This window comes from Pituophis catenifer, unplaced genomic scaffold (assembly GCF_029215685.1).
Source record: "Pituophis catenifer annectens isolate HBS135680 unplaced genomic scaffold, rPitCat1.0.hap2 SCAF_7, whole genome shotgun sequence".
Taxonomy (NCBI): domain Eukaryota; kingdom Metazoa; phylum Chordata; class Lepidosauria; order Squamata; family Colubridae; genus Pituophis; species Pituophis catenifer.
In genome coordinates this window covers 31,606,032-31,623,712 of record NW_027256887.1, presented here as the reverse complement: position 1 = coordinate 31,623,712, position 17,681 = coordinate 31,606,032, and the positions used below count along the sequence as shown (strand labels likewise).

The 17,681-nt window shown below is 41.7% G+C and overlaps 1 protein-coding gene across 1 annotated transcript in view; it reads right to left on the bottom strand.

The window, feature by feature from the left end:
• Positions 1-17,681, bottom strand: part of DOCK4 (dedicator of cytokinesis 4) — a 705,907-nt gene that overhangs the window by 540,846 nt on the left and 147,380 nt on the right. The window contains exons 2-3 of the mRNA XM_070948091.1: positions 2,685-2,768; positions 1,217-1,257 (exon numbers count right to left, since the gene is read on the bottom strand). Coding sequence (XP_070804192.1) covers positions 1,217-1,257; positions 2,685-2,768 — 125 coding nt within the window. The remainder of the gene's footprint in view (positions 1-1,216; positions 1,258-2,684; positions 2,769-17,681) is intronic.

Genomic DNA, 17,681 nt, shown 5'->3' with positions numbered 1-17,681 from the left:
GTACCTCCCAGATGGCCCTTTCTCTGCCTCCGACATAGAGCCCTCATCCGAGCCTTCCCCAGACTCCAGGACTGGCCCATGGTCCTCCTCAACCTCCTCACTGTCCAACTCTGCTGCCAGCTCCGCAGGCTGCTGGCGGACCACAACAGATAGAACCTGTGAATGCACTAGCTTAGAGTGGCCAAAAGGGGCTGAAGTATTTCACAAACGGGTATCATATGTATTCCCTCCCCATCACCCCACTGAATGTGCCATTGAAATACTGCCTGGGGCAAAATTACCCAAAGCAAAGATGTACTCAATGTCCTCAACAGAGATGGAGGAACTTAGAAGCTTCATGGATAAAATTTAGCTAGGGGCTTTACCCACCCAGCAAAATCTAGGATGGCAGCTCCAGTGCTCTTCAAAGAAAAGAAAGATGGGTCTTGGACTGTGAGAGCCTGGCAATCATCAAGGTCACCACTGCAGGTGTTTGAGAAAGAGATGGACTGTTCCTATAACAAAATGATGTCTCATAATTGGATAATATGATCATCCAGGGGTGGGAGGAAAGGGAAGTTATTGTTTAACTAAGCAAGCATTTGCAGGGGAAAACCAGAGCTGGTTTTGATTATTCAGTTCCAAAATGGTGTATCCAATAAAGATTTATTTTTGGGAATTCAAAGCTCCCAAGAGTTTTTCCTTATTTTGGGTTCACTAGTTGAGAGCCCCAACTGGAGCCCCAACTTTATAAAATCAGAATTCCAAACAAGGGAATGATGGAGGTGTAGTGACCTTACCAATAATAAAAAGGATGACATTTTCTATTTTGAGTGGGGAAGGCAGATTATTCAAAATATGTACTTTAAGACTTAATGACTTAACCTTATTTGAGCTTTATTTTGTAAAGCACAGACAACATTAAAAATTGCACTATAGAATTAAGCATTCATGGCTAAAATCAACAGGATCCTGGGGTGTGGGGTTTCTAAGTATTGCAACAATGGCATTGGGAGACACATGCAGAGTTATCTTTTTCTTAGTGCATTTTAGCATAATCCCATAGCAAATTATAGTTTCCCTTTAGCTCTTATCAAATAATTAACCCAGAATTAAAAATTATTCCCACTTGGCACACATTTTGCATGACTGCTCAAATAAACTATGTACTTTTACTTTTATATGAATACCTCAAGTTTTCACACACATTTTAATTTAGAAGCAAAAATTAATTTACCTTGAGATTTGGGTTTTTTAAGGCAAATCCTCTGTACCAGCCTGAAAAGAAATATTTTATATTTCATTTTACTTTATTTATAGAGTGCCTGACTTCCAAATATCTCTGGACAGTTTCCAACTAAAAATCAGTTTATCAAAAGAAAAGTACAACAGAAATACAACTGTAAGAATTTATAGTTCAACTTCCATATATATTTAATATGAAAATTTACCTGTATGTATCTTCCCCAAATAACAAAAATATACAAGGATATTTATAGAATACTACTATTGTATCATCAGTTATAAGCAGATCAGATTCATACCATTCAATAGCATTTCTATGTAAAGATCAATGCAGGTTTAAGAAGTGACACAGTTGCTTTAATAGTTTGAAAACTCTTTTAAACCCTTTTAATCTCTTTAATTCCATGTTTAACAGTTATAGAAAGAAAATTTGCTCAAATTTAGTGGCTAGGACTAAGGAAATCCAGATTTAAAAACTGTTCTAATTAATCTTGGGGTAATCATTTACACATGATTACACACTTGCATATCTCCTTCAGAAGCTGCTCCTAGCTGTCTTTGCATGCATGTGACAAAGACTTAGCAAAATCTTACAAAAGAACTCCAGAGTATTGCAGTATTTCTACAGTGCTCTATTTTCTACCCTATATCTCAGTGGTGTCAAACTCAATTTCATTGAGAGTTGCATCAGGGTTGTATTTGACCACAGGGGACCAAGGAGGCATGTCCAGGGAGGGCGTGGCCAGTTCAATGTCACTCATCAAGGCTCCGTTTTCAGCCACAACGGCCTCCTGCAGCCCTCTGCCAGCGAAAATGGAAGTGGCAAATGGAGCCTGGGAGGGCTTCGCGCAACCTTGTTGAGCTCCATTTTCGCTGGCAGAGGCACAGTGGACCTGTCCTTCGCTGTCCCCAGGTCAGGCGCGCAAGCCAGATCTAAGCACCCTGCAGGCCGAATCCAGCTCACGGGCCTTGGGTTTGACACCCCTGCTATATCTCATTACATCATATAAATATATGTACCTTCATACAGAAACACACAATCTAACACAATCTTATGAATTTAATTCAAAATACATAAACTAATTTTTTTGAGGAAAGAGTTTAACAGTTCATTATAAAGAAGTAATGTATACTCCAATCAGATTTTATTCTATAGTTATTGCTAGAAAAAAAAATGTTACTATATTCAGAATAATTATTTCCTTGCAATTAGAGTTATCTTTTTACAGCAACAAACTGGATAGATTATTTTGAGACATTTCAGACTGGATAAATTTTACTGTTATTAATACATCTATTATTTCAATAAACTTTTGTTCATACAAAATTAAATTTGGCTATTAGTCTTATTAAATAGGTTTTCAACTTTAGCAAACATTTATATTTGCTTTAGCATAATTAGGTGAGTTGATTTTTAAGTCTCTTGACAAGTGACAGTTTCTTGCCTTTTCAACACTTACCATCACATTTTTCTAGTATTTGAACAGTGTCTCCAATCTCCAATGATAAACCATGAGGGATTGTTCCTCGAAAACTTGCAATTACTAGAAAAGATATTAAATTCTATTGAACCATATTTTTAAGAAAAGAAAAACCACATGTTTGATATTTAGCAGTGTGCTATTGAAAGCAAAAGCAGTTAGTGAAATCTTCCCACCTCAATTTGCACTGAAATTTCACATCACTGGATTTATAGATATAGTAACAGCCTTCTTTTAAAATCCCCTTTTTATATAAAAATGGACAGTTTGTTTAATAGCATGGGGGGGGGGGAGAATTCAGCAAGAAAATAATTTATGGTTCACAAAAAATATTTTTTAATTATATTGCATAATTTTATGCAATAATAAATTTAAAAATAAAATGAAAAATGAATACAAATGAAAAAATGAAAAACATACATAAAAACATTATGAACAGGAATTTTGATGTTACTTTTCTCTCCTTCCCTTCCATTCTTTTTCCCCAATCACTAACCACTACTGAAATATTTATGGTGCAGTTTTAATACTTAATATTAAATATTGGAGATTTTTGCCTACTTCTTCCAGAACTATTCAAAGTGATAAAGGCCTACATAATTTTAATGTTAATTTTAAAGGGGTGCTTCTTCTACATCATCCCACTTGTTTGAGTCATTCCATCTAATTGCCAGTAAGCTGTCTAGTGATAAGCCACTTGAAGTCATTGGTACTCTTATCTTTAATTGGCATTCATCTGAATTTAGATTGAATAACTCTTCAGATAGAAGTGTGCTTTCTGATAGCCAAGGCCTTTAGATAGAGAGCTGGAAGCTACCTATCAGTAGTCAACATAAAGGTAGCAAAATGAGCAGGCAGATAGGAATATATTGATAGAATACATGGCTGCAGTTGTAGCCAATTCCAAAAGCTCAAACAAGGTAGTGTAGTATAGAGAGGGTAATCAGTCTTGAAGACTCCTGGCTATCTTTTGCTATGTACTCTTTTAAATTAGTTCAGTTTCAACATGATTTCTTTTAATTTGAATTAAGTAACATGTGGCTTCATCTGTGATTTGAACAACATACAAATCTTATTACACTTGTGAAAGGAAACTAACAAAAATTTATGCACATTCAGACATTATATTTGTGCTGAACTCTGTGAGCAAGCTAAGCAAATTACATGATAAACTGGCATTTTTCAGCATACCTGGAAGGCAACAGATTAGTTTTGAAGAAGTTAGACAATCTGTATGTGGTAACAACTGTACTCTCCAGCATGAGGAAAAAACTAGAGTGCTGGACTTAATGTCTTCCTATATCAATTATCCAAGGTGATTTCTCACTCATCATGGTAGTGTAGGAAGCCCACCCCCACTCCTAGAAGAATGAAGTATTTTGGGAAATATTACAAAGACAGGATAAAATATTTCCCCTAAAGGAGAAATAAAAAAATCTTAAGGGAGGCAGAAATGACTCCCCGTTTCCCTGCTCCAAGCAGAAACTGAGGAGGCCACCTTTTAGAAATGCAGATTTGGTAACCCATTCAAAACAAGATATTTTGAAACAAAGGCAGAATGGTAGGATTAGAAGCAGCCCTCACCCAAGATCCATTAGGCACAATAGAAATTACCCACCACTCCTTCAGAATGAAAGCCCCTTCATTGCACCATCCCAGAGCAGTCCAAACTTCACCTGGGAGCTCAGACAAACAATAAGACAGAGGTTGACCAGATTAGCTCAGATAAACACCTAGGATTTGCATTTCCTCTTTTGCCTATAGAGCCAGCTATGACCCCTACATAACCCCTATATTATGTAGGAATCTGACAACAGCCAGATAGAATATTAAAGGACATGTTCTTGCACAGGAACAGGAAGCTCAAATACAATTTATTTATTTATTTATTTATTTATTTATTTATTTATTTATTTATTAATTAATTAATTAATTATATTTCTATACCGCCTTTCTCCCGTAGGACTCAAGGCAGTGTACAGTCAAGAAAAATATAGACACACAAACATCATAAAATTGCTAATTACAATAAATTAAATACAATGTCCAAAGAAGGTATTAAAACTCTCAACTCCATTTTATCAGCTGCCCAGAATCACATGTGGTTCTGCTTCATCAATAAACCATCTTTCCAATCAGCCTCCATGTCCCCAGTGTTTTTCTCCCAGCTTGGAACGGAACCAGATAGATATTCCTTCTAACAGTAGGCACTCCTGGATAAAATTCCAAATTTTAAGGGGAGGGGAAGTAGTCCAATTCTCTCTTTCTTTACACAAATCAATATACCACACTGAATTAACATGCATGGTTTAATGATTGGGAAAGGAAATGATAAAAATGTGAAAATATATTTAATTGGTAAATAAGACAATAAATTCACTAACATTTAGATAAAAGTTTATAGTCTATTCCATAAACCCAATGTAGAGAAAAGGACAGAAACTGAGTAAAAGTAAAATGTTCAACTAAACAAGTCCATGGGTGAGAAAGAATGAAAAACCATTAAATTTACACGAGAAAGCAAGATTCTGATAAGGAGGAAGCAGCTATGGAACTTCAGATGTACATGGAGAATTATCAACCCAATCAAGGAACAGCAATGATATTTCAAGATTCAGCTACATGACAAATTGCCTTTAGAAAACCAGCTGTTCTCTCACAATGGAAAATGGAGTGCATGCAAGATCAATGACAGTCTTAAAAATCCTGAAGGTGGTTCCTCTCAGTTATGAGATGAACAAAATAAATACAATATATTTATAGAACCCTTCCCCCCCAACAACCCCCCATAACATCACCCACTTCTGATATAAGTAAGATTTTTTTATTTTTTATTTTCAGTTAACAGTCTTTCAATCAAACATTTCCATGTGGTGAAAAAAGTGAATGCAAAAAAAGTATTTCAAGACACTTGCTGTTAATAAATATGTTTCCTCTCTTCCATCGAATAAGCAGATTCACAGATAATATCAAGAAATCTCTATTGATAAAACTTGAGTATAATACCACCACTTGAGACTGAAGGCTTATTAATAAAAGAACCTGCTGTTAAGAATGAAACTGCAAAAATACAGAAAGACAATAGTGGTGACAATTTATGATAAATAAAGAAAGAAAATGTATAGTGGCCAAGTTTTCAGTGTTCTACTTATCTTTACCACAACAAGAGTGACAGAGGCAGCACAACTTTATAAAAAGTTAAAATATAAATGGAAATAATGACTTCAAAATGAACACGTATGTCACCTGTTTGTAATTATTGATACTCTAAGCCTAAGCCTCAAGTTGTTCAGAGAAATTAAGGCACACTTTCTGTTTGACTATTCTAATTGGGATTAATTAGAATACACGTTCCTAACTATTTGAAAAACATTAGGCTATGATGTTTTTCATAACCATTGTTGTATGTGTGGTTGAAGCAGTGACCTTTCTTTCTTCCCACACATTGCAATCTCCTAGATCAGTGATGGCTAACCTTTTTGCCATCACATGCCAGGACCGGGGTGGGGGTGTCACACACGCACATGCCCACACCCATAATTCTATGTACCCCACCCCGTGCATGCGTGCACGACCCCCCCCGCTTCCCCCGCTCCTGGCATATGATGGCAATAGGCCCATTTTTTCTTTCCTCAGGCTCTGGAGCCTTTCTAGGAGTCTGGAGAGGGTGAAAATGGCCTTCCCCACCCCCGGAGGCTCTCTGGAGGCTGAAAACAGCCCATTTGCCAACTTCTGATGAGACCAGAAGGCGTGTTTTTTGCTCTCCCCAGCTTCCAGAGCCTTTCTAGGAGTCTGGGGAGGGTGAAAACAGCCTTCCCCACCCACCCACCTGGAGGCCCTCCGGAGGCCAGAAACAGCCCGTTTGCCAACTTCCGGTGGGACCGGAAGGCCTGTTTTTTGCTCTCCCCAGCCTCCAGAACCTTTCTAGGAGTCTGGGGAGGGTGAAAACAGCCTTCCCCACCCACCCACCCCGGAGGTCCTCCAGAGGCCAGAAACGGACTGTTTGCCAACTTCCAGTGGGACCGGTCCACTGAGATTGCGTACCCACCGATATGGCTATGCATGCCACCTGTGGCACACATGCCATAGGTTCACCATCATGGTCCTAGATTGTGTTCTAGAAAACAAGATAACCTCTATGTCATACTTCCTATTGTAGAAACATCATTTTCACTGTTAATTTAACTTTCAAGTAGCAGGACAATCTCCCTGCATTACTTCACCTTCCCTTAAGCTCAGTGGTGGGATTCAAATAATTTAACAACTGGTTCTCTGCCCTAATCATTTCTTCCAACAACCAGTTCACCAAATTGCTCAGAAAGTTAACAACCAGTTCTCCTGAAGTGGTGTGAACTGGCTGAATCCCACCACTGCTTAAGCTACACAAAGAACAGAACAGAACAGAACAGAATTCTTTATTGGTCAAGTGTGACTGGACACATATAAGGAATTTGTCTCTGGTGCATAAGCACTCAGTGTACATACAAGCAACATCAGACCCGCTCGGTGCTAAGGACCTTGGAGAGTGGGGCAGCTTCTGAGGCACTGACATCTCTTAAATATGCAGAGCTATCAGCGGCTGGGCCAATCAGGATGTGCCCATTTCCCGCCGGCTGGTAGCCATCGATTGGACCAATCAGCTGCTTGTCATGTTTGTGGCCTCTGGATGCAACATCCCTCTCTCCTTGGATGGTGCATGCGTAGTTGGCGAGGTAAGCTGGGTGTCTCCGGCTCCTCCCAGAACGGCGCAGGCCAATACTTTCAGTCGGGTTAGGCAGACTTATCTTCAGCACCTCCGGAACTCCTTGCAACTGTTCTGTTACTTCAACAAGAGGATCAACTGATGGTGTGGGCCCAGGAATGACTGGTAAGACCGCTGCCTGCTGCGTCCTGGTTTGAGGGGTAGAGGTTGACGGTTGTTCAGTAGCCTCAGATCTGACAGGGCCGAGTTGGGCCTGGCTAGTGCCTGTGTCTAATGGAGGCAAGTGACGGCACCGGGTTGGTCCACATGCCTACGGCCATCCTCCAGCAGGACCTTGTAAGAGTGAGGCCCTGTTACTGCAATTACTTTGCCTGGCAGCCAACAAGGATCCCCCCCATAATTTTGTGCATACACCCTGTCTCCTTCGGTGAAGACGCAGGTGCCGCCACTGGAGTCAGGGGCCTTCTCGGGGCAGTAGTCAGGATGCAGACGGTCCAGGTCTATCCGCAGCCGACATCCCATCAATAGTTCGGCTGGGCTTCTGTTGGTCGTTGGACATGGGGTTGCATGTTGGGCTAGCAAATAGGTGGCTAGTTTATTTTGCCAGTCCCCTGGCCCTAGTTTGGTGAGGACTTCCTTGACGGATCTCACGGCGCGTTTAGCCAGGCCATTACTGGCTGGATGGTAAGGAGCCACAGTGACATGCCTAATCCCATGCCTTGCCAAATATGTTTGGAAGGCGGCTGACATTAGCTGAGGGCTATTGTCTGTTACCACCACATCGGGCAACCCATGGGTTGCAAATAGCCACCGCAGGGCCTGAACTACAGTGTCAGCTGTGGTTGAGACCATTGATGTCACCTCAACCCACTTTGAGTAAGTGTCTACAGTTACCATGAAAGTATGTTCTTGGAACGGCCCCGCGAAATCTACATGTAATCAGGACCAGGGACCCGTTGGCTCCTCCCACTCCCTCAATGGTGCTCGGGGGGAGAGCTGTACTATTAAGCTGGCACTGTTGGCACTCCGCGACCCGTACAGTGATGGCTCCATCTAACTTGGGCCACCATAAGTAACTGCGGGCCAAGGCCTTCATTCAGGCAATGCCCGGATGGCCAATATGCCAGGAGTCCAGCACTTGGTGCCTCAGACCTGTAGGGATTATTACTCTGGAACCCCACAAAAGGCAGCCTCTCAGACTGGACAGTTCCTGCTGTCTGAGTTTGTATGGCTGGAATTCAGCAATCACTTGCCCCTGGGGCCATCCCCTCCTCACCCAGCCCAGCACCTGGCGCAGGGTTGTATCTCTTACAGTGTATCTGGCAACGTGTAAAGCCAACATTGGGCTTACCTAGTCATCTATCTGGAGGATCGATGGAAGCGGGGCAGGGTCGTCTACCTGAGCAGGCAAGGAACACCTGCTTAGCACATCAGCGTTCCCCAAATCTTTACCCAGGCGATGAGCCAGGTGGTAGTTGTAGGCGTTCAGGAACACAAGCCATCTGGTCATCCTCAGGGATAGGATTGGTGGGGTCTGGCAATCGCCAGCCAAGATGCCTAAAAGTGGCTTGTGATCTGTAAAGATGTGAAAGAAACGGCCATATAAGTAATCATTGAAATGCTTAACGCCAGCCACTATGGTCAGTGCCTCTTTGTCTATGTGGCCGTAGTTCTGTTTGGTGGCAGACAGGGTCCTCGAGAAATAGGCGATAGGGGCTTCGGTTCCATTGGGCATCCAATGGCTTAGAACATCCCCTACCCTATACGGAGATGCATCACAAGTCAGCGTTAAAGGAAGAGTGTTGTCGTACTGCACCAAAATGGAGTCAGAGGTGAGCAGGTCTTTGACCGCCTGAAAAGCAGCAGCTTCTCGACGTCCCCACTTCCAAGGGGCCTGTTTGTCAAGGAGATGGTGAAGAGGTTCGGCAACCATCACCTTGTGGTGCAGGAATGAGTTGTAAAAGTTCAAGAGCCCCAGGAAGGACTGTAGGTCAGATTTATTGGTCGGTGTAGGGGCATTATGTATAGTTTGAACCTTGGCTGAAGCAGGTTGAAGGTTGGCGGCATCAACGAGATAGCCGAGAAACTCCACCTGCGGCACACCTAATTTGCACTTGGCAGGCTTGAGTTTGAGTCCAGTTTGACGGAAACGGTGGAGAACTGCGCAGATTTGTCATTGGCAGAGACAAGTATGTCGTTGAAATAAGGAGTTACATCCGGCAAGTCATGCAGAAGTCTTTCCATGAGGGATTGAAAAATGCCAGGGGCTACACAGACTCTGAACTGCAATCGGCAGCAATGGAAGGCGCCCCGGTGGGTGACGATTGTCTGCGCCTCCGCAGTGGCATCATCAACTTCCAGTTGTTGATAAGCTTGAGCCATATCTAGTTTGGAGAAAATTGAGACTTCCGGTTGGTGATCCGCGGCGATATGGCGTTGAGTGAGTGACTGCTGCTCCTCAACCCTTTTAATCACTGTGTTTTGGGGATCCCTTCGGGGGCGCGGAGCCCGAAGAGCCCCGCGGACAAGAGAGCGAGCCGGGTGAGCGTGAAAGCTGATCGCAACGCTGATCGCAAGACCGGGCAGCTCTGTCGACTCAGCATGCGCGTGTCAGCCAGTTAATGGCCGACCTGAAGCTGCAGCAACCAACAACCAAATAGGAAGCAACGGAGATCGGAGGCTGCAGTGTGAGACAGATCAACATGACTTCCCTGTCTTGGTGAAATTGGCATCAGAAGAAGGAGCCGGTGGAGTCGGGAGAGAAGAGCTCGGAGAGGAAAAGAGCGGCGATTGCAAGTAGAGAGCTGATCGGAAAGATAAAGTGCCCGACAAGCCGGCAAGGAACCATAAAGAGTCGATGTGGCGAAAACACATGTGCAAAGAGAAGATCGGTGAGAAGAACTAGGAACTTAGGAAATACTTTTTTCCTTTTGTGGATTAGAGCACCAGATCGATCGGAGGCTGAAGATAGGTGGATTGTGAATTGTGTTTGACCAACTCAGAGACCGGAAGCGCAGCCATTGTAGAGACTTGCTTGAAGAACAATTGAAACAGCTGACTCATTGACAGTCCAGTACTAAGAAATACCATAGAGCTCAGGCTTTGACAAGTAGTCTTCGTGAAAAGGAAAAAAAAAATAGCAGCAAATCTCTTGGTCCAGATTGAAAAAAGTTATCGTATGTACTAGCACACTGCTATTTGGTTCATGCTTAACATTCTTAATGAACGAGATATTTTGGTGCTCCTATTTATATTAATTTATAGTATATATACATAATATATAGTATCGATATTTTTAAATAGATACTGATTTTTTACACTTAATATATTAATTGTTTGTGCTTGCATGTGATTATCCTGTTAGGAACTAATTAAGAAAGTTAATTCAGTATAACATTTAAATATATTCTTCTGTGAACTCTTACAGTAGGCATTTAATTATATTGAAATTATTATATTTATTTAAGTAACTAATAGATTTAGTTTTGGATTAAGTAAATCTTCAATATTTAAAGGTATAAGTTGATAATACAAGATTAGAGAAAAGAGATTGTTTGTTGGAAGTGTCAAAACTATTAAGGGACATAGTTCCATCATATTAATTGTGTAACCAATATATTAACTATATTTTATTAAGAGATCATTGGGAATAAATAAAGGAGGTTAACGATAGGATTTAAGGAAAAGTCCCTGAACAAATAGTGGCAAGTGCCACTGGATGATTATCTGGAGAAATATAGAGAAAATAATAAGAGACAAAAAGTTGACTTTGAAAGAAATGGCAAGTTTGACCTCAACAATTGCAAAAACTGGTAAAAAAGTGCCATCCAACCTTACGCTAGCAATGTCATCCCCAGCTACTCAGAAGTCATTAGAAGGTCTGCAGAAAATAGATAAACCCCCAGTAACCCCAACACTGCAAACGGTACAACCCTCCCTGTTATCAGTCCAAGAAACCATGTTAGCGATGCAAGAGAAATTACTGAACAGTCATTCCGAATTAAAGATGGATATTCACGCACTAGACTCAAAAATGAATGAGATTCAAGTCTCTATTGCCAACAATGAAAACAGAATCCAAAAAGTGGAACAAAGGATTGAGAAAAACGAGAAGAAATTGAATATAGTAGACCAAACTTTTTTGGTGCAGAATAAGGAAACGGAAGACTCCTTGATACAACTCGAGATGGATAAGGCCTCATTTTATCTCCGCTTTCAAAATATCTTAGAAGACAAAGAAGAGGACCTGGGGCACAAGATGGCTGAGTTGATCGCGGAGGCCCTCCAACAAGATAAGCAGGAAATAATCAGAGAGATTGATGAGGTATATAGAGTACAAACAAATTACGTGAGAAGAAACAGGCTCCCTAGGGAGGTCCACGTACGGTTCGCCAGAAAAAGGGTGAGAGATATCTTGTATAATATAGCCCGGGAGGAACAAATTATGTATAGAGGAAAAGAGGTGAATATTCTAAAACAGGTCCCAAGAAGAGTGAGGGAAAGGAGGAAAAACTATAGATTTCTGACAAGTCAATTATATAGGAGAAACATAATATTTAGATGGCTCTTGCCAGAAGGGATGTTAATATCATGGCAGGGAAGAAAAATCAAAATCGACAGTTTAAGTGCAGCCCAAGATTTTCTTGATCAGCTAAGGGGAGGAGAAGAGGAACAAACTAGCAAGGAGGAAATTGAAATGGTAAACACGGAAGAAGAAACGTCTCAAGAACAAAGTACAAGGGAAGAGATAGAAGAGGAGAAGAAAAAGGAAGACACAGAAGAAAAAGGGAAAAAAACTAGACCAGTAAGAGCAGTAACCTTAAAAACAAATAAGAATTAGGGACTAGATACCAACACTAGGAATGAACGGTACAAAAATCCTATCGTTAAATGTTAATGGTTTAAATGAATACAAAAAGAGGAAGTTAATATTGTCAAAATTGGCTAAACAAAATCCGGATATAATCTGTATCCAGGAGGTTCATATAAAAAAAGATGAAGCCAACTACTTAGAATATACCAAATTTGGCAAAGTATTTGTGTCACTATCCGAGAAAAGAAAAAGGGGGGTCGCTATATATGTTAAGAAAGGAATAGAAGCAGAATGTAAATATAAGGATGAAAAAGGGAGAATACTAATAGTAGAAATAATGAGAGGTAACTCCAAAATGTTATTGGTAGGGGTCTATGCCCCAAATAAAAAAACAAAGGAAATTTTATCGGAAATTGCATGAACAGCTTGCAAAATGGGCACATAATGAAATATGTATGTTAGGGGATTTTAACGGAATTGTTGACCCAAACAGAGACTATAAAAGTGGTAAAATAAAAAAAAATAAAAGATCTCCCTTGCCAAAAAGCTTCTTTGACTTGGTGGATGAAATAAATTTAATAGATATGTGGCGTACATTGCATCCCTAGGACAGACAATATACATTTTACTTGATTCCGCAGAACTCCTGGTCCAGAATAGATATGGTATGGGCCACTAGGAAATTAGGATTGGAAATCAAAAAGGTTGATATGTGTACAAATGCCTGGGTAGACCATAAGATCCTTGAAGTAAACTGGCACTATGTGACGAAGAGAAAACAACAGAGATGGAGTCTATTTTTTTTTTTAATTCATTTTATATTTTAAATTACTAACATTACAAACAACATATACAATATTTCACCCTGTGCTATACATAAGAAAGGAAGATTTGGTTCTTCGGATATATCCTCATGATCGCCAAAATCCACGTTCTCGGGGTACAGGTACCGAAGCATCCAATTTTCCCAGCGCATAGTCCACAAATGGTTTCCAAATTTTCCAGAAAATATCTTCTTTATAGTCACCATTTCTAATTTTAATATCACATGTCATTTTATCATTTAAAGCTAATTTCCACATTTCACAATACCATTCTTCTATTCTAAAATTCACATCTAATTTCCAATATCTGGCTATTATAATTCTACCCATTATAATCATAATTCTAATCAATTCTTTCTCATATTTTGTTGGTTCTATTTCCTTAATTATCAACAGTAATATAGTTTCTGGTCTCAATATTATTGCTTTCCCCATCATTTCAAATATCATTTCCTCCAATTGTTGCCAAAACTTTTTAACTTTATCACATTTGTACCACATATGTTCATAAGTCCCTAATTCCATGTCACATCTCCAACATTGTTTACTAATTTTTTTATCCATCAATGACAATCTTAATGGAGTCAAATACCATTTCCAAACAACCTTATAATTATGCTCTTTAATCCTTACAGATAAAGTCTTCATAATTCTACTCTTCCAATTCACGTTCCAATCTAAATCTGATATTTTAATATTAAGTTCTTTTTCCCAATTCATCTTCATCACCCTTTGTGGTTTTCCATCAAAATTTATAATCTTATATATCTTACTAACGAGTCCCTTTAGCCCAATTTCATCTTTCATAATTTGGAATACTAAATATTCAAATTCGGTTTTACTTCTACTTATCGAACAATTGTCCCTTACCTTCTTAGTCCATTTTTCTATCTGTATTTTTTCAAACCAGCCTAAACCCAATTTTTCAATGATTTCTTTTTTCCTCCTTTCATTTTCTGAAGTTTTTAACCAATCTATTATAGTTTGTATATTTTCATCTTCCATTACCCTATCACGACTTATATTAGTTTTAATCGGCCAATTTTCAATTGTCTTCCCTAAGAAAATTATATCTCGAATTAAAATTTTAACAAATTTGTTCCAAATTTTACTCAGTCCCTTTAACCAATAGCTATTAATTACACATTTTGATTTTGCTTTATCTAAAAACCATATTGAGCCAAATCTCTTAATGTCCTTTAATTCTAAATCTCTCCAATGACTATCTTCACCTTTAAATATTTTTACCATAGTCTGAATAGCATAAGCCCAATAATAATTGAGTAGTTTGGGGATTCCTAATCCACCTTCCTTTTGATTTTGATACCACATTTTCTTCACTAATCTAGGTCTTTTCCCACCATTGCAAAATTTATCCAATTTCTTCTGATATCCTTCAATATCTTTCTCTGTCAAGTTTAACGGTAACATCTCAAATAAAAAATTAAATTTTGGCAACAACATCATCTTACACATTGCAATTCTACCAAACCAAGACAACTTTATCATTTTATATTTATCTATCTTTTTCTCAATTTCATTCATCACCACATCATAATTTAATTTTTTCATTTCTTTAACTTTGAGTGAAAGTGTTATGCCCAAATATTTCAATGTTTTTTTAATCCTTATCCCAAGTTGTTCTTGCATATTCTCCCACTCCTTACCATTATTATTCATTAATAATTCAGATTTTGACCAATTTATTTTCAAACCTGTCATTTCCTCAAATTCTTCCAAATGCTTATGTATCTTTTTCAAATCTTTCTCTATATCTTTCAAAATAATCAAAGTATCATCCGCATACAGATTTATCTTATATCCCTTATACCCTTCCAATTCTTCATCTTTTTCTATCATTTTAGTCAAAATTTCCATAACCAATAAAAATAATGTTGGAGACAGGGGACATCCTTGTCTTGTACCCGCTTCCAATCTTATCTCTTCTGTCAGCCTTATTTATTTATTTATTTATTTATTTATTTATTTATTTATTTATTTATCAAATTTCTATACCGCCCTACTCCCGAAGGACTCAGGGCGGTGAACAGCCAAGATAAAATACAGATAATACAAATATTAAAAAAATCCCTTAAAATTATTAAATATTTCGGCCGAAACACAGATTAAAACACCCAATTTATAAAATCACAAATTTAAAAATTTAAAAAATTTAAAAGATGGGAGTTAGGCCAGGCCAGCTTGCTGAAATAGAAAAGTTTTGAGAGCACGGCGAAACGTGCGCAGGTCCGGGATCTTCCGTATCTCTGGGGGGAGCTCGTTCCAGATGGTAGGTGCCCCCACAGAGAAGGCTCTCCCCCTGGGGGCCGCCAGTCGACACTGTTTGGCCGACAGCACCCTGAGGAGCCCCTCTCTATGGGAGCGTACTGGTCGGTGAGAGGCTATTGGTAGCAGAAGGCGGTCTCGTAGATACCCCGGTCCGATGCCATGGAGCGCTCTAAAGGTGGTAACCAAAACCTTGAAGCGCACCTGGAAGACCACCGGGAGCCAGTGCAGCTCGCACAGGAGGGGGGTCACATGGGAGCGCCACGTCGCTCCCATAACCACCCGCGCGGTCGCATTCTGGACCAGCTGGAGCCTCCGGGTGCTCCTCAAGGGGAGCCCCTGTAGAGAGCATTGCAGTAGTCCAAGCGGGAAGTAACGAGAGCATGAGTGACCATATTTAACGAGTCCCGATCCAGAAAGGGACGCAACTGGCGGATCAGGCGGACCTGATAAAAAGTCCCCCTGGCCACGGCCATCATGTGCTCTTCTAAAGACAGCCGTGAGTCCAGGAGGACACCCAAGTTGCGAACCCTCTCCGTGGGGGCCAGTGACTCACCCCCAATAGTCAGTGATGGCACCAACTGACTATATCGGGATGTCGGAAACCACAGCCACTCGGTCTTGGATGGGTTGAGCCTGAGTCTGTTTCTCCCCATCCAGATCCGCATGGCCTCCAGGCACCGGGACATCACTTCAAGGGCATCATTGGGGTGGTCCGGGGTGGAGATGTACAGCTGAGTATCATCAGCGTACTGGTGGTACTTCACCCCGAAACCACGGATGATCTCACCCAGCGGCTTCACATAAATGTTGAACAGAAGGGGCGAGAGGACCGACCCTTGTGGCACCCCACATACAAGGGGCCTCGGGGTCGACCTCTGCCCCCCTGTCAACACAGACTGCGACCGGTCAGAGAGAAAGGAGGAGAACCACCGTAGGATGGTGCCCCCCACCCCTAACTCCTCTAGCCGGTGCAGCATGATACCATGGTCGATGGTATCAAAAGCCGCTGAGAGGTCTAATAGGACCAGGACAGAGGAACAGCCCCTGTCCCGAGCCCTCCAGAGATCATCAACCAACGCGACCAATGCCGTTTCCATGCTGTACCCAGGCCTGAAGCCCGACTGGAACGGATCCAGATACGACGATTCATTCAGGTACTGGGGGAGCTGTCGCGCTACCACACTCTCAACAACCTTCGCAACAAAGCGAAGGTTGGAGACTGGATGATAATTTGCCAACACTGCCGGGTCCAGGGAAGGTTTCTTGAGGAGAGGCCTCACCACCGCCTCTTTCAAGGCGGCAGGGAAGACACCCTCACTCAAGGAAGCATTTATAATCCCCTGGAGCCAGCCTCGTGTAACCTCCCGAGAGGCCAGCACCAACCAGGAGGGACACGGATGCAGTAAACATGTGGCTGCGCTCAGTCTGCCCAGTATCCTGTCCACGTCTTCGGGCGTCACAGAATCAAACTCTTCCCAGATAATACTCACAAGACCTGCCTCTGTCCTCCCCGCTGAATCTACCCAGTCAGAGTCCAGATGTTCCCGAATCTGAGCGATTTTGTCATACAGATACTGTACAAAATCCTCGGCTCTACCCTCCAAGGGGTCCTCCCGCGCTTCCTGGTGGAGCAGGGAGCGGGTCACCCTAAACAGGGCGGCCAGGCGATTATCTGATGACGCAATAAGAGTGGCAAAATAGTTATACTTCGCCACTTTTATCGCCACCAGGTAGGTCTTAATATGAGACCTTACCAGTGTTCGGTCAGATTCAGAATGGCTGGCCCTCCAACCACTCTCCAGGCGTCTTTTCCGGCGCTTCATCTCCCTCAGCTCCTCGGTGAACCAAGGAGCCAGGCAAGATCAACGCCGGGTCAGAGGCCGCAAAGGCACGACCCGATCCAAAGCTCCAGCGGCCGCCCTATCCCAGGCGGCCACCAGCTCCTCAGTCGAGCCGTGTGCCAGAGCCTCAGGAAATGGCCCAAGCTCCGTCTGGAACCTATCAGGATCCATCAGGCACCTGGGGCCTCAATGGTTCCGCCTCCCTGCGGCGGGGTGCGGCGGTTCAAAGGTCAAAGCGAAGGAGGGAGTGATCTGACCATGACAAGGGCTTGATCACTATATCCTCTATCTCAAGATCACTCAACCACTGACCAGAGACAAAAACCAGGTCTAGCGTGTTTCCCCCCATGTGAGTAGGGCCATGAACTAACTGGGTCAGGTCCATGGCTGTCATGGAAGCCATGAACTCCCGAGCCACCTCAGACGCCTCACCGACGGATGGCAGGTTAAAATCCCCCATGACCATAAGCCTGGGGGTGTCAACCGCCACCGCGGCTATAACGTTGA